Here is a 25,386-nt window from a genome sequence, read left to right on the forward strand (position 1 = left end):
GTACAAGACAGTGGTGACTCCCCGAAGGGCTGTGGTGGCCATCGTTGGCTGCTGGATTCTCTCCTTTGTGGTGGGCTTGACACCTATGTTCGGCTGGAACAACCTGAGTGCGGTGGAGCGGGCCTGGGTGGCCAATGGCAGTGTAGGTGAGCCCGTGATCAAGTGTCAGTTTGAGAAGGTGATCAGCATGGAGTACATGGTCTACTTCAACTTCTTTGTCTGGGTGCTGCCCCCACTGCTGCTCATGGTCTTCATCTACCTGGAGGTCTTCTACCTGATCCGCAAGCAGCTCAACAGGAAGGTGTCGGCATCCTCTGGCGACCCGCAGAAGTACTATGGGAAGGAGCTGAAGATCGCCAAGTCGCTGGCCCTCATCCTCTTCCTCTTTGCTCTCAGCTGGCTGCCCCTACACATCCTTAACTGCATCACCCTCTTCTGCCCTTCCTGCCATAAGCCGAGGCTCCTCATGTACATCGCCATCTTCCTCACACATGGTAACTCGGCCATGAATCCCATCGTCTATGCCTTCCGCATCCAGAAGTTTCGGGTTACCTTCCTTAAGATTTGGAACGACCACTTCCGCTGCCAACCTGCACCCCCCATCGATGAGGATCCTCCAGAAGAGAGGCCCGATGACTAGACTCCACCTCCTGCCCCCAGCTGCGCACATCTGGGGCATCTCAGCCCAGTACTCACCTCCCTGCTGTCCTGCTCGTCTCCCTTGTCTCCCTGACTCTTCCCTACTGGCCTTTGGGCTGTGAGTGCCCTGCACCTCGAGGTCCTGGAGGAGTTTTGGGAGGGCAGTCCATGGGGAAGGAACGAGGTAACCTGAGGGGACGAGGAAAGTGGGGGCAGCACCCTAACCCTAACCCTAACCCTCCCCACCTGCCTGACCAACCCACAGGCAGCCCAGCACATCAGGCTGAGTGGGGCTTGGGGACACTGAGACTGCCATGGGGCCATGTGGGCCAGGAGGGCAAGCTCAGCTCCCGTGGCGGGAAGGGAGGGGAGTCTGCTTGTCTTAGGTGGTAGTGGTGCAGCCCTGGGACCAAGTGTAAGGAGAGGAGAATATCCCCGCCAAGATGGAGGGAAGGGGAGAAACTAGATGTCCTGGCCTTGTTTTCTCTCCTGTTCTGTAGCAGAAGGTGGCTAGAGCCACTGACAGGCAGGAAGCAAGGAGCCTCAGTCCCCACCTCCCAGAACCCTGTGTTCCTGGCCATGCTGCATGCCAGGGTGCCTTTTCTCTTTGCCCTGGGGATCCCAGGGTTATACTTGGGAGAGGCTGAAAGAACGAGTCCAGAAATAATTTCCAGTATTTGCTTTATTCTCCACTAGCCCTTGGACCTGAGTGGGGGCTCCGAGCTCTCTGGAGCTAATGTGGAATGGTAGGTGTGGGCCTCAAACAGCCACTGGGAGACAGTGTTGAGCCCTCATTCTTGCCTTGAGCCTCCCAAGTAGGAGACTTGGAGTGTAACTGCCTGTCCTCTGGGCCACCAGCTCTCGGTGATGGGCATGTGCCCTCCTAGGTGACACCCATCTCTGTTGCTTCTGAGCCAGATGGAGAGGAGAGCCCCAGACATGCCAGCTCTTGGGAGCATTCTGCCTGCCTGGGGAGCAGATGAAGAAGGGAAAGTGGGCTGCTGTGGTCATGCTGGGATGAAGTGTGACAGGGTGGTCAGGCCAGAGGAGACTACCCTCCTGGGTGTATGGGCAGGAAGGTCTTACCAGAATTTAGATACCCTCAGTACCCCTGACACTTAGCACAGTGTTCATGGGCTTTGAGGCTCTGTTGCAGAGTCTAGGCCTTTAGCCTAAACCCTTGGGGAAGGGTCTACTCCTGGCCAAGCCCAAAGCTCCTTATACAGAAGAATGAGGGGCCAGGTTCTAAGTGTGAATAGCAACTCCAGACATGATTCCAGGCCCTCCCCTCTCTCAGAGGTGGGATATCCCCTGGCTCCCAGGGCGGGCCACTTGACTAATAAAAGACTGTGAACCCTCATGGAGAACGTACCCCACCACCGTCTGAGGGCAACAAACAACCTCAACAGAGAAAAAGCAATGGTGGGGGATAGGGAGAGGTGAAGAGAGGGGGCACTGGGAGGCATTTGGAGCAAGGAGGGTTCCAAAGAAGGGTGTGTCTGTTCCTATAGTTATCCTCTTAGGGTAGCAAACGCTGCATGTGAAATGAGATCCTAAAAAATCTCATATCTGGAAAAGCCCCATGACACCGCGAGCCCCCTCCCACGGGCACCTTCCTCATGGTGTCAGAGGTGGAGACCCCCTCATGGTGACACATTCAACAGCCCCCTCGTGGTGACGCAGTGCCGCCCCCATCATGATGATGCTCATTGTCACAGAGGCCCCTGCACTGTATCACCACACACCTTTATTCAAGTGCTTCTCGCCCAGTGTACAGCTCCCTGCAGGAGCGCTCCAGTCTCTGCACTTTCCAGGGCCCCTTGTATCCAGGAAGCCTGGCCTGGGGCCTGCTAGGCAGGTACCAAGGAGCAAAGCCATCAGTCATCACTATGGAGATGGGGACCTCTGGCCTCCGTGGAGCTTGATTCTGGGTCTGGCTGCCCTGAACCCTCAGGCCTGCAGCACCTAGCAGAGAACATGTTTTATGAGCCCCTGCTGTTAGGCAGAGCTGGGCTATACGTGCCCTGCTGAAGAGGTGATATGGGGAGGGCGAAGCAGTACCCCTCTTCCTTTCCCAGGCCTCCTTCCCCTTAGGCCCTTGGGCCCAAAGCCCAGGTCTCAGCTCTGCCCACTGCAGCTCCAGGATACATCCTCACTAGTCCAGGGCCTCAGAACCACCTGGGGAGGGCAGTCAGGGCAAGGATGTTGCCCCTACTTCTCTGACTGAGGAAACAGGTCCAAGGGAAGGCCCTGGCCTAAGGTCTTTCAGAGCCAGGACTAGATCCTGTCCTCTGACCATCCACTGAATCCCTTCCACTGAATGCCCATCCCTTCCAGGCCTCGCCAGCAGCACCCTGCCCTGCAGCGTCTGTGGAGCACCCCCAGGACTGTGCGTGTTCGTTGCCTGTGACTGCAGATTTGCACTCAGAGCTGGCTGCCCCCTTCCCTTCTCACTCCCACCCCTGCTCCTGGCCTCCACCCCCAGAGGCAGCGGAGGGAGTGCATGCAGCCACTTACCTTCCTGCTCATCACAGCCTCCACCAGTGGCTCTTCAGTGTGTGGCTGAGGCTGGGAGAGATCTGAAGGTTAGAGCTCAGGGAGGGGGGGGGTGTCTGCTGGGGACCCGAGTGGGGGGTGAGGGGGGGTGAGTCAGTCTCATGCCCTCACCCCAGTGATCCATCTGTCTACGAGGCAGACTCTACCACCTCCTTTACCCACATTAAGCCATCCTCCCTCTTAGAAAGTCCTTCTGACAGCCTGACCTCGATTTTCACTACCCCTGTCTTGCCTTGATTTTCAGCACTCAGCCTCGTCTAGTCCAGCAGGAGAAGAGGTGGCTTCTCCTGGTCTCCCATCCATTGGAGGGTTCCTAAGGAGTGACCCCTCTCAAGTCCTCACCTTTGACCTCCAGCCGGCAGTCCACAGATGCCTCCCCCAGCACATTGATGGCCTTGCAGGTGTAGACCCCGGAATCGAAGGGGCTGGGTTTCCGGATCTCCAGGGTGCAGACACCTTGCTCAGAGAGGGCGCGGTATTTGGGATCACCCTGGATGTCCATCTTGTTTTTCATCCAGATGATCCTGGGCTGGGGAAGCAAGGTCAGAGGAGAGCTGGGAAGTTTGTGGGCCAGGACGAGGCTCTTGAAGGCCATCCTCCACTTAGGGAAAGATGCCTGGGAAGATTCTTCAACCCCGGTGCCCCTGCCCAAGGCACAGCAGGGCCCTGCCCCTCACCTTGGGTGATGCTCGGACACTGCAGAAGAGCTGCGTGCTGTAGCCAGGGGTGGAGGTGTGGTCAGCCAGGGGCTGGGTGAACGAGGGGGCTTCTGAGAAGTCTCGCTCAACAAAACTTTTAGGTTTGGCAACAATATCTGGTTTGGAGGGAGAAAGTAGGGTGAATTTGAGGTTACAGGAGGAGACCTCTTAAGACTGACTTCATCCATTTTCTTAAAATCACTACAGCTTACACTTCAGTATGCCATTTAATCTACACAGCATTCCTTTGCAAGGATAAATTTGTCATCCCCAGTTGACAGATGGAAAACTAAGACCCTCCATAGATGAGGGACTTGCCCAATATCACGTAGTGAGTTTGCGGCTTACGGGATGGAAGGTCACATGATGACTATGGCTCTCTGAGCAGAGAGCTGGTAGTCTGGAGGAAAATTAAGGGCGGGAGACAATCCATTTCACCCCTGCCTCCTCATCTGGAGCCCCATGGCAGGACCCTAGGCTCCTGGGGTCTTTGGGAAGCCAGGCACAGCCAACATGCCAGAGCTTAGAGGCAGAACGTCTCAAAGAGGCAGAGGAAAGCCGGAACGACAGCTGGGTGAGTCACAGAGGGGAGGAGAGAGGGGAGTGGGCAGCAAAACCAAACAGATGAGATGATCCTGGCTGAGGGTGGAGACTAAAAACCCAGGGATTCTACATTTCATTTCTGTTTGTCTTTGGAGACTTGACTGGCTTTCTTCTTTTAAATGAAAATTTCTTCCTAATTCTGTGCAGTCCAGGCTAATGTGTGCTTTCTGCAGCCCGCACAGACTGTACGGGGGAGGGCCTTGGAGCACACAGCGGGACAGGGAGAAAGGGCTTGGAATTTCACATTTGACGCAAGAGGGCCATGTGCCTGTATAGAGACAGTAAATACCCATATCTCTCTTGTCCATCTATGTGGTGTTATATTAGGGTCGGGAGTTTGCTTTTAGCAAACTCACCAGTCTACCTATCCACACACATTGCCCTTCACAGTAGCTCCCTTGGGACACTGCACAGGCGACCCAATGACTGCTATGATGTTGGCAGCCATACAGCATCTTTAGAATAAGTGCACAGCCTCCCAAGGGGTGCTCCTCATTTGCATGGGTTTGCTCTGATGTGTTTGTTACAATCAATCAACCATGTCCATTTCTTTACAGTCACACGGTGTGAATGTGTGTGTGGGGGTAGCTGTGGAGTGGGTGTGGAGAGGGCAGCAAAAGCTCTGGCAAGTGGGCACCCATGAGAAGCACACAGGGAGGGGTGCTGACACACCAAGGAAACGTCAGAGACAGGGAGAAGGGTCAGCATGGCAAGGCCTAGCTTGGTTTCCGGGCTTGGACCCAGACCCACCTGTCTTCTGGATGTGGGCGAGCTCCTTGGTGACGGCCGCCGAGGCACTGAGTCCACACCGGTTTTCCGAGAAGACTCGGAAGGAGTAAGAGTTACCCACGATGAGGTCTGAGATAGTGCAGGTGGTCGGGTGGTAGCGCTCCAGCACTGTGAACCATTGCTGCAAGGACCCTGGGCCTGTCATCCTCACCTCCCCCCTGCCCTACCCCTCCCTGCTCCCCCTGTGGCCTCTGCCTCAGAGGGGCTTGTTCCACGCCCCAGCCCTGGGAGGCTGAAACATCCAGCTTTGGGTCTGAGGGACTTTAAATTGGGAGAAGGAACCCCTGGGAGAATGTGACCTTTCTGGGGTCTTCAGAGAATTCTAGAACTTTACTGGTCAAAGTGTGGCCCGAGGTCCTGCAAAGTAAGAATCACCTGAGAACTTCATAGAAGTTCAGGATCTCAGTCCCCACCCCAGACCCACTGACTTAAGATCTGCGTTTTAGCAAGATTCCCAGGTGATTCATATGCACATTACATTTCCTGAAGCACTGCTCTAGAGCTTGAAGGGCCTCCGAGAGCCACCCTTGCAGTCTTCAGAAGGAAACTGAAACCCAGAGATGAAAGAGATTTGCCAAGAGCCACACAGGGAGTCAGGTTAGTGGTAGGCAGACCAGAGCTCTTCAGTCCGTGGACTCTTAGTGGACAGGCCTTCCCAGACACCTAGGCCACTTCTTCCCCCACAAACCCAGCCCCAGTCAGACCTTCCTCCTCCCCTTACTCTGCTCCAGCGGGCCTCACCCCTGTCTTTTTGTCTGCCTTCTGCACTGTGTAGCCCAGGATCTCTGTGTTGCCTGTGTCCTGGGGTGGTGTCCACTCGAGGGCAGCGTTGCAGCCCCAGACATCCAGTAGCCTGATGCTGCTGGGGGATCCAGGTTTATCTGTAGGACCAGAGTGTGAGAGAGAGTGACGGGGAGGGCTGGGTTTGCTGCAAAATCCCCCCACCCAAGATCTGGCTCTTATCACTCTCTCTTGGCCTGACCCCATTGGCCATCAGTTCTGGGGCAGGAGGTGAGGTCTCTGGGTCCCCAGCAAGTCAGCCCTGCCTCCCCTGGCCCCATACCGATCACCAGGATGTCGATGGCTGCCTTGGCCTCCAGGCCTTCCAGCTGTACCGTGAGCTCATAGCAGCCTGAGTCGGAGCGCTGGGCTGAGCGGATGAAGAGGATGGAGTCCTGGTCCCCGGTGCGCACATTCACCCGCTGGCTGTCCAGGGCGTGACCGTTGTGGGTCCACGAGGCCTGAGGCTTGGGATTCCCCTGGGAGGGAGGAGCCCTCAAGGTGAGCGCACAAGGCGCCAGCACCCCACACCCACTCAGCTCCAGGGCTCCCTGTGCCAGGGGAGCTGGCCCCATTGGCCCTTCTGAGCAGGGGCAGCAGAGGCTAGAGCCACAGGTGCTGCCTAGAGCCTCATTCTCTGGATGTCCCGCCAGCCCCGGTGCCACCTGTCCTGTTCACCGGCTGGAGAATCACAACTGAGTCACGTATACAACAGAGGGAGGATGAGGCCATCTTGGTGGGTGGGTCTCAGGCAGACCTCCACGGGGATCCTGACATTTCCTGGGCTCCTCTAATACACCTCACGCGGGGGCCCTTATTTCACCCAAGCTCTTATCCTGGGCAGGAGGCATACTCACCTGGAAGGGGATTTGCAGGTTAATCATCTCTCCCACCTGACGGACATAGGTCTGACGAAGGTGGCGGGGAACGCGGATCTTGGGGGCCTCTGCATTAAAGCGAGAGGCGAGGCTTAGCACAGCACGGGGCTGCTGATCGGAGGCTTCTGTGGCAGGGGCAGGGGACAACTGGAGAAGGCTGCTGGCTGGGCAGGAGGTCTGAGTGTGCTCTGAGGCTGCCTCCCTGTGGACAGGGCAAAGCTCACTCCCCAGATCCAGGGACCCAAATCCTCTGAGGCCCTTGGGGACTTGCGAGCCAGGAGGTTCCAGGAGGGCAGGGCCTCCACGGTGTGAACTGGTAGGCATCCGGGGCACTCCCTAGGTGCCCTGACCCTGCCAGGCTGGGATTTGCCCTGCAGCTCTGGTATTCCTGGGCTCCAGATGGGCCCCAGCTGGCTCCCTGGCTCCCCCTGGTGGGCAGCGTGTGCTGCGCCTGTGGGCCTGCATTCCCTGGAAGGGTGGCGACACTGTCTTCCCAGTCCCTCTGCCCTTCTGCTGTGAACAGCTCAGGCCTTCAGAGAAGCCCCTGTGAGACCCATTTGCCCACTGCTCTGCCTCCAAGCCATATGGGAGGACTGGGATCTTTCCCTTTTTAAATGAAGCCAGAGCAGACCTACCCCCTTCCTTCTCTCTTACTCCTGCCACTACCTTTCAGTCTGCGGTGGGGGAGTCCTTCCAGACACTTTACTTCAGCCCCATGCTACGGTAGAGAACCACCTTCCTATCACCTAATCAGGTGCAACTGCTGAAACTGTCGGGCATTCCAAGGGAAGCTGCAACAGCCCCTGCCACTCTCCCCCTGGGCGGGAGCAGGGGTGGTGGTAGCTGAGGCTCCTCAGTGGCAAACAGGTGGCAGCAGTTGGTCAGTGGCATGCAGGGCAGAGAGGGAGGAGACAGAAGGAACACGGTGTCTCTGAGGATTAGCTGTGCAGGCACTTGGCCCTGGGAGCATCAGGCGTGGAATGTTCCAGGGGCAGCTGCAGGGGGCCAGGAATGCTTGGCAGCTCCAGGTGGCTGAGGAGGGACAGCTGAGCAGCTGAGGACTCTGGACAGGGTCCCCACCCTGCCCTGCCCATGAGGGGGGCCTGGCTGGCTGCTCCCTGTTTATTCACAGCCTTCTCCCCTCTTCTCTCCAGGAAATCCCCTTCTCTCCTGCCAAAGGAATTTTAATGGAGTAGAGGGCGCTGAGTCAGGCGGACTCCTCCAGTGTTCGGCCTTGAAGTAGAGGACCCTGGCCCCTGCAGGCTCTCAGAGTCTGAGATCCCTGGGCCCTCAGAAAAGGTCCAGGATGCCCACCAACCCCACTCCCCAAAAAGGAGGGCTTCCTGGCACTCCCAGGTTAGAATCGGTGAGTCCATATTAAGCTGCCAGGTGGCACCATGTCTCACCAAGACTCAAAGGAGGGGAAAGGCCTCTGGTTTTGAAAACCACCAGAAAAAGAGTCCCTGCTGCCTGGTAAGACATGAACTGGCCTGTGTGGGAGTCAGGTTCTGGGACTGCCACTAATAGGCTAGGTGACCTCAAGGGAGTCCTGGGTGCCTTTGGACCTGCTTGGCTTGGATGGACAAGCCGTGCCAGTCTACAGTTCTACACTCCCAACCCCCTGGTGCCCACATCTCTCAGGCCTTAGAGTTGAAAAGTATTTCCTTGAATCCAAACTTGACCTCCTTCTGTGGCCATGAAACCCCCTCTGTCTGGAGGCCTTGCCCAGAATTATGGGGTCAAGATGAGGAGGGGGGAACAAGGAGAAAGGTGGAAAAGGCCTCAGGCCACCTGCTGGCTTATGTCTCTTGTCACCCTGGGGCTCTGGGCTGTCCCCAGAAACCTTGGATCAGACCAAGTGACTCACTGCCATTAACAGACTGAAACCTGATCGGTCCTGGGAGGGCTTGAGGCTAATGCACCCTACAAATAGAAATCTTAGCAAGGGGACAGCAGCTGGCCTCCCAGGTTCCCAGGGCAGCACTGGCCTCTGGGGATGGAGAAACCTTCACCGGCCTATTGTAGGGCGTTAATCTTCTTCCCACTAGGGACGTGGTGCAGCAAGAGGCAAGCAAAGACTCCTATCTGGAACCCAGGCCATATGAAATGAGCAGAAAATGAGCTTCCATGGCCGCTGAAGGAATTAAGATTAGGTAGGAAGAATGAAATGACTCTAAGCATTGGGACTCTGAGGCAGGTGACCTGGGGAGCTTGAGCTCTCACTTCTGGAGGTCAGGAAGCTTGGGGGCTGGGCCATTCAGGGAAATGGCCTCTTTGACCTCTAGAGGCCCCTTGCTGCTGAGGAACCTGGGACTTTCTTAAGGCAGAATGGCGATAGCAGGTGGCTTGTGCACGTGAGTGTGGGATGGGGGGAAATGACTGCCCTGTTCGCTCTATCCATTGGCCTCAGTTTCTCCATCCATTAGATAAGGTGCCTGGGAAGGGCTGGGGAGCAGGATTTACCAATGATCTCTTGGATGTGGACAGGCTGGTCCAGCACAGCTGGTGGGCCAGCCCCTGCAGAGCTCACTGCAGCCACACGTATGAAGAACTTGTCACCTAGAGCCAGGTTCCGCACGGTCTGCTGGGTCACCATCATGGGCCGGGAATTCACAGGCACCCACTCCAAGGCTGAGAGAAATGAAGAGAGTGCAAGGCCCTGGCTCCATGGCTGTGGGTACCCTTCTCAGTGGGGCTTCCCTTCTCGCTGATGATCTGAGGAAGCTGACCTCCCTTTCTGGGACTTATTTTCCCTTTGCTTCCTTGACTTCTTGTTGTCAAATGGCATCAAAGACACCTGACGTTAGAACCCTTAAGTGGTGGCCAGAGATGGGTTTGCCCGGAGCCCAGAGAGGGTTGGGCACATTTGCCAAATCACACAGCAAGGTAGGGGCAAAGGCAGCCACACGTATGAAGAACTTGACTGCCATGGAGGTGGATAACAGGATGCTGGCATGAGGAATTTGGCCAGAGCCGCCCGTCCCCTATTTCTCCTCACTCTCTCTTACAACTTACCCTCCCCCTCAGCTTCTTTTGCTCTCCACCTCCTGCTTGCCCTCCCCAAGCAGGGTCCTCTGAGACTTAGCACCTCCTTCATTCTCACAGAGGAGTGCCCCACTGTCACCTACCCTTTTATCTCTGTTACTCAGAGGCTTCCTGGAGCTGGAGGACAGGGGGCCTCCTAAGGCCGTTTGGACATCCTCCTGCTTTCAGAGGTGCGTTGGTGGAGCAAGAAGCTGTGTGTGAGTGGCCTGAGCGGACTGCTTCCTCTCCCTCTTTCTGTATCTCCCCTTGGACTGACCCAACTGCAGAGTCTGGGGGCTTGTCCCTGCTGCCCTCTAAGCCCACCTCCCCTGGGTGTATGCAGGGCTTAGCCCATAGCTCACCTCCCTCTCGGCGGAGTTCCAGAACATAGCCCTGGAGCCCCAGCTTCCCTAGCCTCTCCGGGGGTTCCCAGCTCACAGTCACCGAGCTGTCACTCACGTCCTCCACAGCCAGCAGCAGCGGGGCACTGGGGACATCTGAGGGAGAAGCAGGGGGAGATAAAGAGGTTCGTAGCCAAAAGCTCTCCCCGCACCACTCTCTGCCAAGGCTGCCTCCCTCCTCCACCTGCCCCGCCTCTTGTCACCTTCACTTGGAGGTGCGGGTTTAGAGGCTGCGGGGGCAGGTGCCTGAGGGGCAGGCTCCTGTGGTTTGGGAGCCTGCTCTTCCCCGGTAGACTTCGGTGCCGCCATTTCTCCAGAGGGCTCTGTGGTGGGCACATTTGCAGACTCAGAGGCAGTCTCCTCCGGACCACAGGCAAGGGCTTCCCGGGTGGCTTTTCCTCTCATTGCAAGGATTGCTGGAGGGTCGGGCTGGAGGGCGCAGGTAGTAGCACTGGAGGGTCTGTGCTTCCAGGGTGCCTGGGACACCCAGGTCCAGGCTTATATAGTCAGGGGGCTGCCCCACCCCCAGGCAAATGATTCCCAGCTGTGGGGTCAGGTCAGGCAGGGGGACTGGGGGGGTGCGTGGGGAGGCGCTGAAGCCAGGAATAGCTCTGGCGGAGGACTGCAAGGGTCCCTTGAGGAGTGCACGACCTCGTCCATCACCCCGACTGGATCTCAGCAGGCAGGGTTCTGGTGCCCAGATGGGAGGAGGGTACAGATCGGTGAGATGGGACATTGCCAGGAGCCTGCGCCAGGGGTCAGGGCAATGGGAACGAGAGCTTCCATCTGGAGAACGAACCCAGATCAGGCTCTGTGTGTTTGGCCTCTGGGAGACCACTTGTGCCCAGGGCTTCTCAGCTTGGGTGCTGGGGTTCCAGACAGCCTGGAAACAGCCTTCTCTTGGGAGCACTCCCAGCTTTGTCCCTAGGGTCCCACACTCCCCTGGTCCTCACATTCCCTGAGGTTGAGGGCCTAGAGAGGGAGGGAATTGGGATGCCCAAGGTGGGCCTGATTGGAGGAAGGTCTTCTAGCAATGGGACCCCAGGAAGGGAGTCTAAGGCCCCTGGTTACCTAGCCTCTCCAATCCCTGCTCTGGACCTCAGTTTCCCCATCTGTTACAGAGAACACTATGACAGTCCCCTAGCCCTTGGGGGTAAAATCAATTCATAAGACAGGTCTGGAAGAGACCTTGGAGGAGGACAGCACTCTGAGACTTGTATTCTTCGAAGCAGGACATCTGCATGCCACGGGGAAATGAGGCAGGTACACCCAAATTCCTAGTCATTGAGTCATTCATCCAATAAAACAGTAAGATTGGGAATGATTTAATAAGCCTGAAAATAACATGTGTCAGGGAGGAGGGGAAGTAACAAGAACTCTCATTGCTGGTGGGAGTGTAGATGGGAGCAATCTCTTTGGAAAAAGTGAGACAGTATCTAGTCAGATTGAAAATGTGCAAATTCTATGACCCAGCAGTTACACCCCCAGAAAGTCTCACACCTGTGCCCCAGGAGACATGCATGCAAACATTCACAGCAGCATTGTTTGTAACACCAAATCTGGAGAACACAGCTCTCCCTCAGCAGGGGATGCCTAACTAACTGTGACGTGTGTGTGCTCCTCTAAACCAAAACTGGAATATAAAATGAGCAAACTTCAGCTACATGGTTGATCTAACAGACGTAACGGGGAGCAAAGGAGCCAGGCACAGAGAGCGATGAGACACCTTTCATGTTCAATTCAGGCACGGGGAGCACCAGCTCTCTTCTTCAAGGGGTGTCTCTAGCGGGCGAGACCACAAAAGAAGGCAGGGAAGGTCAGGACAGTGCCTGCCTCTGGGCAGAGGGACAGGGAGGTATGTGACTGTGGAGTTTCAGGGGCACTAATGAGGTCTCATTTCCTGTCCTGGGTGGTGGTTACACAGGCTTTCACTGTATAGTAATTCTTTAAATTAAACAAATACATTTTACTCACTCTTTAGCTTGTATGATACATCCCATAATTTAAAAATCAATACACATGTAATTTATTTAGGTCCCTCAGTGGTATGCATGCTCTCCCCCTGCCCCGGGGCTTGGGGGCACAGGAGTGTGGCCACCTCTCACCAGTGGCTGTCCTTGTTGGGGAGAGGCAGTGGAGGGCCTGGGGAGCCTCCAGATCCTGCCCTGCTTGGGTGCCCGTGCCCTCTGCCGGGTGACTCAGTGTCCTGCTGGGCAGTCCTCCAGGACTGGAGACCCGATCTCTATCCCTGGCCTCTGACTCTGCAGCTATAAGTGAATGTGACTAACTCTGCAGGACCCTGAGTCAGCCCTCCAGAGACTGTCTCAGGATGGGGGAAGGGTGGCCAGGGGAGGTAGGGTGGGGGTTGACTTCCCTGGAGGACTCACAGCCCCTGGCTTTTCAAAGACCCCTGTGTGGTAGAGTAGGCAGTGGGCAGGGATGAGGGAATGCTTGGCCCATTGGCCAGCAGTGAAATGCCAGGTACCCCTGAAGCTCTGGCCAAGTTCTCACTCTCTTTTCCTTTAGCTTGGCAGTGACCTTGGGATCAGTTGCATCTGCCCTGCTCCAGCTGGTTCAGATTTCAGGGAGGCCGATAGGTATTTTCTTCCCCACACCTCAAACCAGTGTCACAAATCACTAGGCCAAGTCACAGATAATCCAAACACTAGGGAATCCACAGATAAATTCTCTTTGGTTTTGGAGCATGCAGCTGAACTCTCTTGGGATACAAGGCATGTTTGGGGCTCTGGGAGTTCACAGAAACTGCTGAGAACATCTCTACTTCATAAAGCCTGGAAGGCTGGCTGGTCTGCGCTCATCCCGTTTGACTCATCCCGTCCCATCTGGCCCTCACCTCATGTCCCAGGCTCAGCTGAGGAGTCTTGGTCTCTGCATGGGCTGAGGGCTATGTCCCAAGAGGGGAGAGACAGAGGGCTGGGTTACAGCCCTAGGACATCTGACTGATTTCAGTCCAGCAATGGAAAGGGTTCCTCTAAGGTAATGAGCAACTGGTCACTGAGAGTGTGGGGGGAGGTTGGAAGGCTAGCTCTCAAGCCCTGTAGAGACTCTAGGCCTGGGACGGAGGGAGAGTATGTGAGATAACATAGGTGTCTCCTTCTAGCCCTGAGAGTCCAGGGTCAGGGCTCTCTCTAACCTGACCCTGTGTTGGCTCCTACATCTCCCCGAGGTGAGAGGAGATGAAGGGCTGGTGTTAAAGGGTTTCCTTCCTAGTGCTTGCTAGCCCCTGGAAACAGAAAAGGCTTCTTTCAACAAGGAACTGTATCGAGAAGTCTGGACGACAATGACTTTAAGATCCGGAAGCCCATCAGCCCTCTTGGGTTAAGTCCATGACTGATGGGTCTGGCGATGCTTGCCTCTTTGGGGGACTTCTTGGGGCCCGGCAGAGGACAGGGTGGTCTCATTTTCCGCAGCTCAGGACTACCCAGCCTGAGAGAGAGGAATCCAGAAGAGATGGGGGAGGTGAGCCCCGTGGGTCCAGTGGGACCACAAAGATAGACTGAAGCAAGCGCTAGTAACTGGCGAGCCCCAGTGCTTTATTGAGCAGCTGCAGAATCAGGAAAGGGAAGTGGAGTGGGGACCTGATTATGGCCCTGAGTAAAGGTTTCAAGCTGGGCTTTGCAGAGGATATAATCAGCGTGGTCGCTGCTTCTTGTAAGATATTTCACTCTGCAGTGGTACAGCTTGCCAAAAGGGTGTCCTTAGGCATAGAGGCCTGGGGGTAAGGGAGTGGAAGAAATCTCCTTGTGTGGGGCCTGGAGGAGTTGAGCATGCTCCTTAATCAGCAGCTATGTGCTGACCCCGTGTCTTACACTGTGCTGGTCCCACAGCCCCACTCCTACCTGCCTGTCCACCAGAGCTGAGCTCAGATGGCAGAGCTGTGGCCCTCCGCATGGGCCCAAGGAAGGGAGACTGAAGCTCAACAGGGGACCCAGCAGGGCAGGTGATCAGGCTCCTAGCCAGTCAGGGCCAAGTGATCTCTGCCCCACTGTGTGCCCAAGAACCGAAGGCTACACCTCAGCAGCGCATCCTCGATAGCACTGGTGAGAGGGAAGTGCAGATTCTGTCCGCAGAAGGTGCCCTGAAAGTCATCCAAGTCCAGGGCCCACACCATGGCGCCAGCCAGCTCCCTGTTCCTCAGGTACCGCACCTGCTCTGGAGACCCAGAGCAGGCAGGGCTGGGTTCCCTGGGCCAGGGTGCTTATGGAGGGCATGCTATCTGGACACCTCCCCATGGGAGAGAAAAGCAGACACCTGAGACCCCAAACACCTCTGTAGCCAAGCCCCACCCTCGGTGCAGGGGACTTCCCTCCCCCTCTTCAACTTGGGGTGTGGCCTTAGGTACATACCTTGTTTTTGATGCTCTCCTGGTCGTCATACCCCACCCACTGGTTGCCCTTAGTGGCATAGGGGACCTGCTGACCAAGGAGTCTATGGACCGTGGCTCCGCGGAGAAAGTCACAGATCTGAACAGAGAACAGGGCAGGCGTGGTGTGGGGAGCTGTGCTGAGACTTTGCGGGTCACCAGGGGGACACCACAGCCCAAATCTCTCAGCCCCTTGCTTCTTCCTGCAGGCTACATCTTCCCCTAGAGACTGCAGGCTTCGCACAACTTTACTTAAAACAGATGCAAAGATCCCAGGATTCTGTAGCTGCTGTAACCTGAGGGCATTATGGGGGCTCTGATTAGCTTCCTGCATCTTAAACAGGGATGTGGGAAATAGTGCTTTGACACTGAGGACCGGCCCAAGGCAGCACAGAGCAGCAGAGGATGGGCCGAAACAAAAGAACCTACCTCTTGGCCATTGCTTTTTCCTGGGCTAGAAGGAAGGCCCCAACTTAGTGGCCAGAGGGGCTGCAGACAGGATGTGCCTGGCCTCCTCCTCCCTCTTCTCCAGAGTGCTAGGTCTGCTGGAACATTTTTTTTTAATTTCCAAAGGAGTACAGTGTGGGTGGGGTGGGAGGCTCAGCTTCCCCAGGGCTGCGGGTGCCCCGGGAAATCTTACCTTCTCCCCAGCTCATACCTCATAGTAGGTGAGGGTCCCTTTCTCCTTGGTGAACCGACCTGGTATTCCTGGCCCAGAGGTCGGGGCTCCCACATCTGTCTTGGAAGAGGCCAGGGTGAAGCTCCTCCCAAAAGTGGAGATACCCATCACCAGCTTATTGGCCTGGACCCCCAGCCTCAACACACAGCTCACAGCGTAGTCCTGTGGGTGGGTAGGGCAGGACAGTTTGAGCAGTTAGATGCTGGTGGTCTAGGAGGGGAAAGGTTGTGCAGTTCCCACTGCTGCCTTGAAAGGTGGAGTTCCAGGTCTAGATGCGTCTGGAATTCCCTTCCTTCTGGGAACCTATTATGTCAGTCTAAAAAGCATTGTGTAATTTCAGTCTTGAAAAAAATCCTCTTAGGTATAGGAAGGGATTATTACTGTTCGATAGTTGCAGAACTCTGGCGATTGGCCCAGGTTACACAGCAAACAATGGCAGGTCTAGACTAGACTCTTGCCCTCTCAGCCCCCAGCCTTCTCTGTGCTCTCTTCAGTCTGCCCTCTGCCTTCACTAGGTGCACCCTACAGGCCCGTCAGGAGATGTCCTGACTCTTTATGGAAGAATCACCTCCCCAGTTCCCAGAGCTGTGGAGAATGCATAAACTTTGGGCCTCAGTTTCCTCATCTGTGAGGTGGGCCCTATAACCCCTCCCTTGCAGGATTACTGAGGAGTGGAGAGGTTGGTGTCTGAGCTCTGGCAAGTGGCATGTCTGTGGTCCCCTCTCAGCCCTCCCTCCTTTGGGACATTCACAGCATTGCTGAATCTGTCAGAACTTGTATCTTCCTGGCCCCGGAATAGGGGGCTGTGATGTGCTATGGTCTGGCGCCACGCTCCATGAAAGTCGTAGGTCAGAAGGCTGATGAAGTGCAGGTGTCTGTGGAAGGGTGGATGCAGGGCAAGGCGAAAAATTGAAAAAGCGCGCCACCCTAGCAGGATGTGAGCTGGAGAAACAGGCAGCCAAGAGAAAAGCCATTAACCCCAAACCCAGCAGAACCCAGTGATTCGCTGTCTAGGCTGCTGGACCACCTCCCTTGTACCACACTGGGACGTGGGCTCAGGGTCCCACAGGAGCATTCAAGGCAAGAATGGGGTCCTTCCAATCCACCCCCAGCACACAGTTGAGAGCTGGCCTCCAACACACGTCACCCCCTCCACTCCAGCCACATTCATCTTTGAGAAAGCAGATTACAAGTGGCATCAACAGCTAGCCTTGTCGGGAGAGAGCAGGATCAAAGGATGGCCTGAACCTATGATTCCTCCTGGTGGGAAGTAAGGTTTCCACACACAAAGGTGGAGGGTCTGCAGGTGGATTGCATGAACATGAGCTTCAGGTGTTTGGGGCAAATGGTTGAGAGCCACCTCATTCCCACCCTCTAAGTGATCAATTAAAGCACCAAGTCTACACTCCCTAAGACCCTAAAGAAGATTCTAAAGTCAGAGCGAAGAGCCTTTGTCTCTCACTCTTGGGTTTCCTAAGACCCATGCTGTTGTTCCACCGAGAGGTCAGCCTGCTTGGCTGGGGACTGCTCATTCTCACGCATGAGGAGGCAGGGCGAGAGGAGGGACGGGGTGAACAGGAAAGGGAGGGGGCCACCTGCATGTGACAGCACTGTGTGGACTCCCCAGCAGCCTAGAAATGAAAGGTATCATTACTGCTGCCTTGCCCCTCCAGAGACTAGTGATTGGCTGGTTTGTATAACTTTCCCTGCTTCCTTTTCCACAAATACATACATTCATAACGACTTTCTCATCTGAGCAGCGCAATACCCCAAATGAAAAGGAAAGATAGGGATCGTTTTGCCCCGTTTGACAGATGGGGAGGCTGAGGCACACAGAGGGGAAGTGACTTGCTCAAGGTCACACATCTTTGGAGAAACTGGGACTAGAAGCCCAGTCTTCTGATTGTACATGGAGTGGTAGGGCAGAGTGCATCAGGAAGGAGATTCACCGGGATATCTGGGCGATGTCATAGCCTCTGTCAATGGCAATCTTCCCAGCAGACACTGCCGCGCTGAGCAGGAGTTGCTCTGCTCCTGCCTGGGCTTCCCTTGCAAACTCAGCCTCCATTTCCTGTTGGGAGAGAGGCAGGTGAGTGACAGCAAGCCTTGAGGCGAAAGATCTCTGAGCATGTCATTGGCCTTCGCTGTCTGCTGTAATCTCCAACCTGACTGGAGCTCAGTGGGAACGATAAAGTGGTCTCATCCTCAGACTCACCCATCTTTTTCCTAAAAAACTGTTGGGACCAATCTCGTCCCTACACCCCGTGCATACTCATCAACACTCAATTATTCTCTGTCCTGGAGGGACCATGAGGATAGAGAGTGATCCCACTTGGTCCTCAGATGATGCTGTAAGATATTTACCTGTTGGTCTGTGCTTTGTTCAAGCTTATAAAGGAGAACACAAAATTAAAGTGATTTATATTGTACCATGAACAGTTTGTTTAAATGATCACTCTGTCCCTGGGGTAACTGAGTACCTCTGATGCAGTGCATGCTGGGGAGTGGGCAGTGTTGGTTTGGGAATGAATACAGGCAGTGAGGAATGGGTTCTCCGCTTAGTGACCTCTGCCTCTTAGAACCCCACCCTACCTCCCACTGTTGTCAAAAGATGTCTTCCTTGCTGTGTGAGATCTCAGGACACAGGCTTGTTTGTCTTATCCCTGGTCCAGATCTCAGGACCCTGCAGCAAAGAGGCCTCAGTCCCCCTTTGCCTGCCTCAGGAGAGTATCTCTGAAGACAGCTTCTGCCCTCCCCACTCCCTGATGCTCCCTACCTCCCTGCCCTTTTCCCTGACCCAACCAGCACCTTGACCAGAGAGGTGAGATGCTGCTCGTCCCTCCGCCCGGGGTAGAGCCAGGCTCGGTCCAGTCCATCAAAGCCATGGGTCCGCAGAATTGGTGGCACCAGCTTGATGAAAGTTCTGCAACTCCAGGTGTTGGAGGCTATTTTGGAAAATCTAGAACTGAAATCAGCCCAGTAGAGGGCTCAGTACCAATACGCTGGGTGTCTTAGCCCTCTGGAAGGGTCTCTGGGCATGTGGAGCTGGGAGTCTGAACCCACACAGCTCTAGGAGGGCATGGTTGGGACAGGACCCACCTCCAATTATCTTAGAAAGACCATGTGCTTTGGAGCCAGATATCCCTGGCTCTATCACCTACTAGCCAAGCCACTTTGAGCAGGTTATAACCTGAGCCTCAGTTTTCTCATCTGTAAAATGGGCATAAATGTAACATCTCACAGTGCTATTATGAGGATTACATGTGATAATGGTTGGATAGGATGCCTGACACATAGTAACAGCTCAGTAAATGAGAGCTGCTATGGCCATCTTTGCCCCCTTTTTAAAGCCTGCTCCAATTCTACCCACTCCAGGATGTCCTCACAGGGTCTCCACTCCCAAATTTCCCATTCATTCCATCTCTCTCCTTCTCCTTAGGACAGTATCCCTCGCCGCCCCAAATTTCTTTGTTTTCATGTCTGAGAAGTAGTAAAAAGGGCATTGGCTGCCACCTTGCTGTGTGACTCTTGACAAGTTCCTTTCCCTCTCTGCGCTCTGATTTCGTGGTTGTACATGAGGCAGGCTCCTGACAACCATTCAGACCCCTGTGCCTGACCAGTCTGGGGTCCCTGTGACCCCCATCCAGTGGATGAGGAGAAAGCTATGCCTCCTCCTATTCCATCAACCTCTGGGGGATGAGTCATCCTACCTTTGAGAACCAAAGTTCCATCCTCCAACAGATAGAAGGGTCTTCAGGTTGGGATTCCTGTGGGGCACAGGGAGGCAGGAGGGCAGGGGTTGAGTGAAGTTGCTGTGACATGGGGTGGCCCCACATTTAGGAGGCTGTATCAGGCTTCTAGCTTTGGGTGGGAGGCTGAATCAGGCCTCTGAAGTCCTTCCAACCCTGAGATTCAGTATTCTAAGACTTTCTAAGCATTTGTGGCAGTTACTCTGAGATATGTTGCCCATATTTGTTCCCTCCAGCGGGGAAGCCAGGATATAGCAAAATAGAGTCATGAGGACTTTCTCCGTGGAGAGGCACCCTCAGAGGACGGAGAGGGGTCCTTTTCCCAGGGGAGCTCAGCTGTACCTTCTTCTACGGTCTTCTTCTACACCCTGACACCTGCTCCCATCACTTCTTCCCACTTAAGCCAAGGCCCTCCAGTTCTCCACCCAGAGGTGAGTACTGGGGACCTCGCCCACCCTCTTGAGCAGGAGTACGCTGCCCTGAGACCAGCCCTGCTAACCCTCCATCTTCCTCCTTCCCTGGCCAGCCAGTGGCCCAACCTGTTCTTGAGTGTGTTCAGTGTGTCATAGAGCGTCACATCATTCCACTCCCAGGTGTCAATCGCATTGTTGCTTATGTTGGCAAAGCTGTAGATGATGTGGGTACAGAGGAAGGGGTCGATGGCGTCTGGGAAGCAGCTCCCATCAGCCCCGCCCCCCACCCCCGGTACTGGGACCAGCTGGTGTAGTAGCAGATCAGCTTGTATGCAGCACCTGAGGAGAAGGCCAAGATTGAGCCAGGGACCCTCTGGCTGAGCCCTGAGCTGAGCACTAATGGGGTTTTGGGGGGCGGGGTTGATGGGCAGAATTGTGAGCAAAGTTAGAATTCTAAATGCAAAGGGCTGGCTCAGGGGAGTCCTCTGTCTGATGAAAATAAGGTCTATTTTGAAAATGTTTAGAAAAGATCAAATATAGTAGATAAACATACTGCAGACTAAGAACAGAACACTGTATGGGGTGAGGGGGTGCCAATGAATAAAGATGAAATGGGACTTGGTACAAGTAAAGAAGGCTTCCTGGAGGCAGTGACTTTGAAGGAGAAGAGGGACCCGACAGCCATATCAGAAGACCCTGGCCTTCAGGCGAGAATCTTGCAGGACCTTCAGTGGAGTCCTTGATCTGAGAGGCTCTGGCCCATCTCTTCTCTGCCTTCCTGTGGGAGTGCCCCTAAACTTGTAACCCACCCAGAATGGCAGCCCCCAGGCCCCTTCAGTCCATCCCCCGAGCTGGGGCACAATATCCCAATGGACCCGGAAGTTCCTCCTCCCCGCTCATTCTAATTTTTCCTGCTGCAAAGTAGGCCTTTTCTGCCCTCTTGACTGTGGAGGAATAACTGGGCATCACTCATCCATGCTGCTACTGGTCTCCTGTTAGTGGTTCCCAGTAAGCGATTAGTTGAAGCCTTCATTGAACCTGAGCCTTTGAAAGTTTTTAATTTTCAAAAATTTTAAATATACAGAAAAGTAGAGAATAGTATAATCAACACCTATATACTCATCACCTTGGTTTAACAAATGCTAATATTTCTGAACCATTTGAATCACAGAAGAAACTGGAAAAGCACTACCTCAGTGGCAAGGTCCCTTCCACACAGCCCTCACCACACCCCCACTTCCCGTGACTTAAAAGGGGTTACTTACAGCTCTGGGGCAGCACCAGGACCACAAAACCTGAAGGGAGACCCCCTGCAAGTACCTCCTGCCCTTCCCCCTGCTCCCTGCACCCCCCACCATAAAGGAATCAAGGGCCTCCTCACACCTGCCTCCTCATCTCTCCCCCCAACAACTCTGCTACCCCTCCCACAGCAGGTAGGAGGCCAGCCCCTCTGCAGAGCGGCTCTGTGGCCAACCCAGAGACCTGTCTGAGCCACCCTCAGACCCATCCTGGCTGCAGCAGAGGGGGGCACGGCATGGCCTCTTCCTTTGCCCTCAGGCTCCTGGTGCCCAGCTGCCTAGACAGGACGCTTCCCTGGGTGTCCAACTTCCTCTTACACCTGTCCCACTCCACTCCCCCGCACCCCAAACCATGCCATGTACAGAACTGAGCTGTGTGTCAGTGAAGGAACTAGCAGGCTGGAAAGTGGCGGGGCCGAGCACTGCGGGCCGCCTGAGGTGGATTGAGAAACCCTGGGGAGTTCTGAAAACGTGGGCCAGGTCTTCCTGAGGCACCTGCTGGCAGAAAAGCCATCAGGGGGATGATCTGGGGGCTCCTGTGGCCAGTAACTCAGCCTCCTACTCATCTTCCTCCAAAAGCCAGCAGTTTCCGGGCTTTTCTGGCAGCCTCTACTTTTGCCTCTCCAGCCCTCTGTCCGGGCCCTTGGCCAGGTTGAAACTGGGCACAATTGAGTTCTGTAACCAGCAGTAACCCCCCCAAAAGGCTGTTATTTATTCTCTCCCTGAGCCCAGCAGCACCCTGCCTGACCCACTCCCCCTCGCCAAGCTGTTTCCCACAGCTGGCCTGCGCTGATTATTTTAAAGAAAGGCTGGAGAGGAGTGGGAAATTGCTGAGAATGCTCTGAGACCTGGTGCCGCTTTGCTTCCTTTTTGAAAGGCCCGTTAAAATGAGTATGAATCTGGCAAGCCTGGGGCTGCAGTGAAGTACCAAGGAGTAAAAATTCAGGGAATTCTTGATTTCCCCCAGGAGCAGACAATCTCAGGAGATGCATAATCTCCACACTCTCAGCTCCTCTCTGTTGACACCTGAGTGTAATGATGCCACCCCTTTCTAGATCCCTCAGTGGTTTCTTATCACGCTTCAGATAAGAACAAAACTTCTTAACAAGGTTCTGCATGATTTGTTCCCTGTTTGTGGGTACTTTTTTTGGGCCAAAGATCCTGGACAACTCCATTCTTTGCAGGCTATAAATTAATTAATAGGCCGGGAGTGAAAAGTTCAGAACTCCAATTGCCAGAATGGGACAGAGGGCTTCTGAAAAGATACCTTTATTTTTACAATCATATTAGGTAATAATCCAATGTTAGCCACACTGATTTCACAGTCCTCTCTTGGTGAGGTCTCTCCCTCTGTCCCCCTTCTCTTCCTTCCTCTCCCTAGAAACTGAAACATCTCTTTATTAAGAGAAATGGTCAGAAAGCAGTTTGTCCAGAGTCATACTCACGAACACTAAAGGGTCATGGCTTCACCCTCTTAAGGCAACTAGCCTTCTTTTGTACCCTAGATGATTGACAGCAATGATAGTCCATGACGACTTTCCCTTGTTTGTTTAGGGCACTGGGAAGTGGACTTCCTTTAATCTCTAATAGAAAGTATTACAAAGTAGTAGGCACGTAAAAATGTTCATAACAGGGTGCAGGATGTTAAGAAAACACCCAAGTTCACTCTCTTCCTTTGTTAAAAATTACTTCATAGGCACAGATTAGCCCAAGCCTTGTCCTGTGCTCCCCCAAAGCCAGTTTATTAGTTCCACATGTCCTGCATGAAGGTGGCATTGTCATAACAGCCAAGACATCCCCTGGGCCTGCCCCAGCAGGATTGGCCAAGGGTCCCATGGCACACCACCTCTCAGCTTCATCTCACGCCATGCCCCCTTCACTCCCTATAACTCATCCATTCATGCCTTCTTTCTTATATTTGCTCTACTCCTCCCACCATAGTGCCCTTGTATATGTCATCTACTAGCCTGTCAATAACTATGAAGGGCCTGAGATTTTATACTACTTGCAAGCTAATGAGACAGACAGAATCTCATGGATTCTGGCAGAAGACACAAGAACCCGAGGTCAGAGACAAAGGACTTATTCATGGCACGTCAAGCAGCATGAACTTCATGTTTGCATCACTTCCTGTGAAGAGGCAGCTATTTTGAGTTGCTGCCTAGGCATTTTACAGTATAACTCCGCTCACACCCAGAGTCTGGACATTTAGATAAGGACCTGAGTTTAGGATTCCAGCCACAAGGTCCTGCTTTGCATTTCCCAGGACACCTTTTAAAATAAGCACTTAAAGTTGAGCCCTGGAAAAGTTAGTGGTGCTCCCCAACCACCTTATAAGTAAAAGGCGCTTACTCTCTGTCTCCTGCTAGCTTGTGACCCAGGACAGAGGACTGCCCCCGCCCCCAGCTCAATGCACACCTCCCTCCTCTGTTTCTGGAATCTGTAAGTAATAAATCTTGTCACTTTACTTTCTTTGTGTGAGTGTATTGAAACTGTGCCTTCAATCAAAACTGCCCTGGGGTTTTCATTTCCCCAAAGCGGAAGCTCAGACAGTGAGGGAGTTACCTGCCCACTCTGTGTGTACGGTTTGTGCATCCTTATTCAGCAGGTCATACTCTGCATATGCTTAATTAAACACTCCTACTCATCCTTCAGATTGCAGCTCAGCAGGCACCTGTGGAAAAGGCAGACTCCCTAGTGAGGGATAACCCCTATTGGGTCTGTCAGTGTACTTTGTACCTCTCCTCCTAGCACGTGACTCGGTTATAATTTTACATCTCGTGTGTCAGTGTGGATGTCATTCATGTCTGCCTCCCTCACTAGACTGTAAACTCAGTAAAGGCAAGGACTGTGTCTGTTTTATTCACCTTTGTGTCCGTCCCTAGTACTTGACACATAGTAGATGCTTAGTAAAGTATTGAACGACCGAAAACATGAATGATCTCAAGATGGTACATAACTCCAAACTCTTCTATTTTGTTTGGAACCTGAAATTCTAGAAATTTCATCTCTTTCAATAGTTCTTGTCACCTTGTGAATAACCAACACAGGAGGTACGATGAAATCGCAAAACAAACATCCTGACAATTTTTCCCTGGTCCAATTGTTCTAAGCCCCCACGCTGCTCTTATCATTCATTTACTCATTCAACCAATGCTTACTGAGCACGCACAGTTGCCTTGCACCGTGGGAGGTGGTGAGGGCAGAAAGGTGAGCGAAAACAGAGAATCAGTGCCTGTCCTCATGAAGTACATGGTCTGGCAAAGAATATGGACATTAAACAAAGGATCACATAAATTATTACAACTGTGAAAAGTTCAACAAGGCAATTCTGAGGGTTAGGAGAGTTTATAAAAGGCTACAGGTGGTCAGGGAACTCTTCCTTGGGAAATGATGTTTCAGCTGAATTGTGAAGGAACAGGTACTAGCTTGGCAAAAACATGTGAGGCAGGAGAAACAGAAGAAGCCTGGGGTGGGAAGAGGCTGCCATGTTCCAAGACCTGGGAGGATTCAAGAGTGGTTGAAGCATGAGGTAGGGCAAGAGAGGCACAGACGAGAGGGGTGGCCTCTTGGGCGTAACTGTTTTGAGGATCCGTTCCTTTTGCATGGAGTGTCAGAGCAAATGAAGGTGGTGTTAACATCCCGCCAAATATCTGAGGGGAAGTTCTTTATTTACAGGCAGGTGTCTTCCTCCAAGTTCATTTCCAAGTCCTCAGCTCCAGCATATGGTGTTAGTGTCAGCACATAGTAAATGCCATCAAAGACTCAGAGACAGAAACATTTGGACAAATAAACAATTTACTGCAAAAGCAAAAAGGGAGTCCAAGTTCAGAAAGAAAGATTGGTTTGTCAAATACAAATCACAACAAGTATTTAAAGGGAAAAGAAGATGACCAAGGCTACAATATTCATGGTAGAAATTAGCAGCTTTCTCACATGTCCATCATATTCACAGTTTATCTTCACTTGTTAGCATAGTAAAAATCAAGGAGAAAAAAATTGTTTTTGCCAGAGTCCATCTTTATGAGAAATAATCAGAGTTTATTATTTTGGAGTCCTGAGCCAGTCACGATAGCCTGTTGTTTTTGGATTATCTCCAGATGTAGAATGTCCCCACCCCCACCCCGCAGTGGTACTCAGTCATGAATGAAGCAGAGCAAAGTGTCAGGTTTTGCTTCTGCAGTTCTTCTTTTCCTGTGGGCAAGTTCTTGCCTTTGAGAAAACCTAAGCCGATTAACAGTTTTCTGACTCAGTGTTATTAAATTGATATTTTGTTTTATTTGACTAAAATTTATTTCCACAGGCATAACAAGAGGAGTTGATGTAACATATAAACACTTCCTTTTTGAGTGGCTAACAGAATTAGAGCCACATGACATTGAGGCTTGACAGTGAACTTCTGTCTAGAGGCTTGTAAAACTCCTAGGGCTGGGAATAACTTTTGTGTCAGAAGAAATTTTACCATCCTTATTAGCACTATTTTCTCTAAGATTCC

At 53.4% G+C, this 25,386-nt stretch overlaps 3 protein-coding genes across 9 annotated transcripts in view; 1 reads left to right on the plus strand and 2 right to left on the minus strand.

Moving 5' to 3' along the window:
• ADORA1 (adenosine A1 receptor) overlaps nucleotides 1-25,028 on the plus strand; it is a 57,247-nt gene extending 32,219 nt beyond the window's left edge. For 6 of the 7 annotated variants that reach the window (XM_030872694.2, XM_060287827.1, XM_060287750.1 and 3 more), the window contains 2 exons: nucleotides 1-3,224; nucleotides 3,440-25,028. In XM_030872694.2, the coding sequence (XP_030728554.1) occupies nucleotides 1-640 (640 nt within the window). In that variant the 3' untranslated portion in view covers nucleotides 641-3,224; nucleotides 3,440-25,028. The remainder of the gene's footprint in view (nucleotides 3,225-3,439) is intronic. The other variant, XM_060287851.1, reaches the window with a different exon arrangement.
• MYBPH (myosin binding protein H) lies at nucleotides 2,590-10,773 on the minus strand. The gene is made up of 11 exons (XM_060310558.1): nucleotides 10,572-10,773; nucleotides 10,330-10,464; nucleotides 9,407-9,574; nucleotides 6,923-7,011; nucleotides 6,349-6,544; nucleotides 6,027-6,166; nucleotides 5,247-5,406; nucleotides 3,873-4,009; nucleotides 3,538-3,724; nucleotides 3,157-3,218; nucleotides 2,590-2,604 (listed from the first exon to the last, which is right to left on the minus strand). Exons 1-11 carry the CDS (start codon nucleotides 10,771-10,773, stop codon nucleotides 2,590-2,592), a joined length of 1,491 nt encoding a protein of 496 aa, XP_060166541.1.
• Nucleotides 14,149-20,029, minus strand: CHI3L1 (chitinase 3 like 1; the record flags this gene model as incomplete). The annotated part of the gene is given in 9 exon segments (XM_060310620.1): nucleotides 14,149-14,536; nucleotides 14,736-14,852; nucleotides 15,411-15,593; nucleotides 16,183-16,306; nucleotides 17,381-17,502; nucleotides 18,240-18,390; nucleotides 19,142-19,198; nucleotides 19,720-19,871; nucleotides 19,874-20,029. Coding segments are annotated over 9 exon segments (1,257 nt in total), but the record flags the coding sequence as incomplete, so codon positions are not given.
• Nucleotides 25,029-25,386: the final 358 nt, after the last annotated feature.

The sequence above is a fragment of the Globicephala melas genome, chromosome 1 (genome assembly GCF_963455315.2).
Source record: "Globicephala melas chromosome 1, mGloMel1.2, whole genome shotgun sequence".
Lineage (NCBI taxonomy): Eukaryota > Metazoa > Chordata > Mammalia > Artiodactyla > Delphinidae > Globicephala > Globicephala melas.

Excerpts from the sequence above, each read along its gene's own strand:
- MYBPH (XM_060310558.1), bottom strand. The coding sequence starts at position 10,773 with ATGAGAGGAAAAGCCACCCGGGAAGCCCTTGCCTGTGGTCCGGAGGAG. Across the intron at positions 4,010-5,246 it reads CGCCCACATCCAGAAGACAG|ATATTGTTGCCAAACCTAAA; the intron begins GTGGGTCTGGGT and ends CCTCCAAACCAG. Across the intron at positions 3,725-3,872 it reads GTGTCCGAGCATCACCCAAG|CCCAGGATCATCTGGATGAA; the intron begins GTGAGGGGCAGG and ends TTGCTTCCCCAG.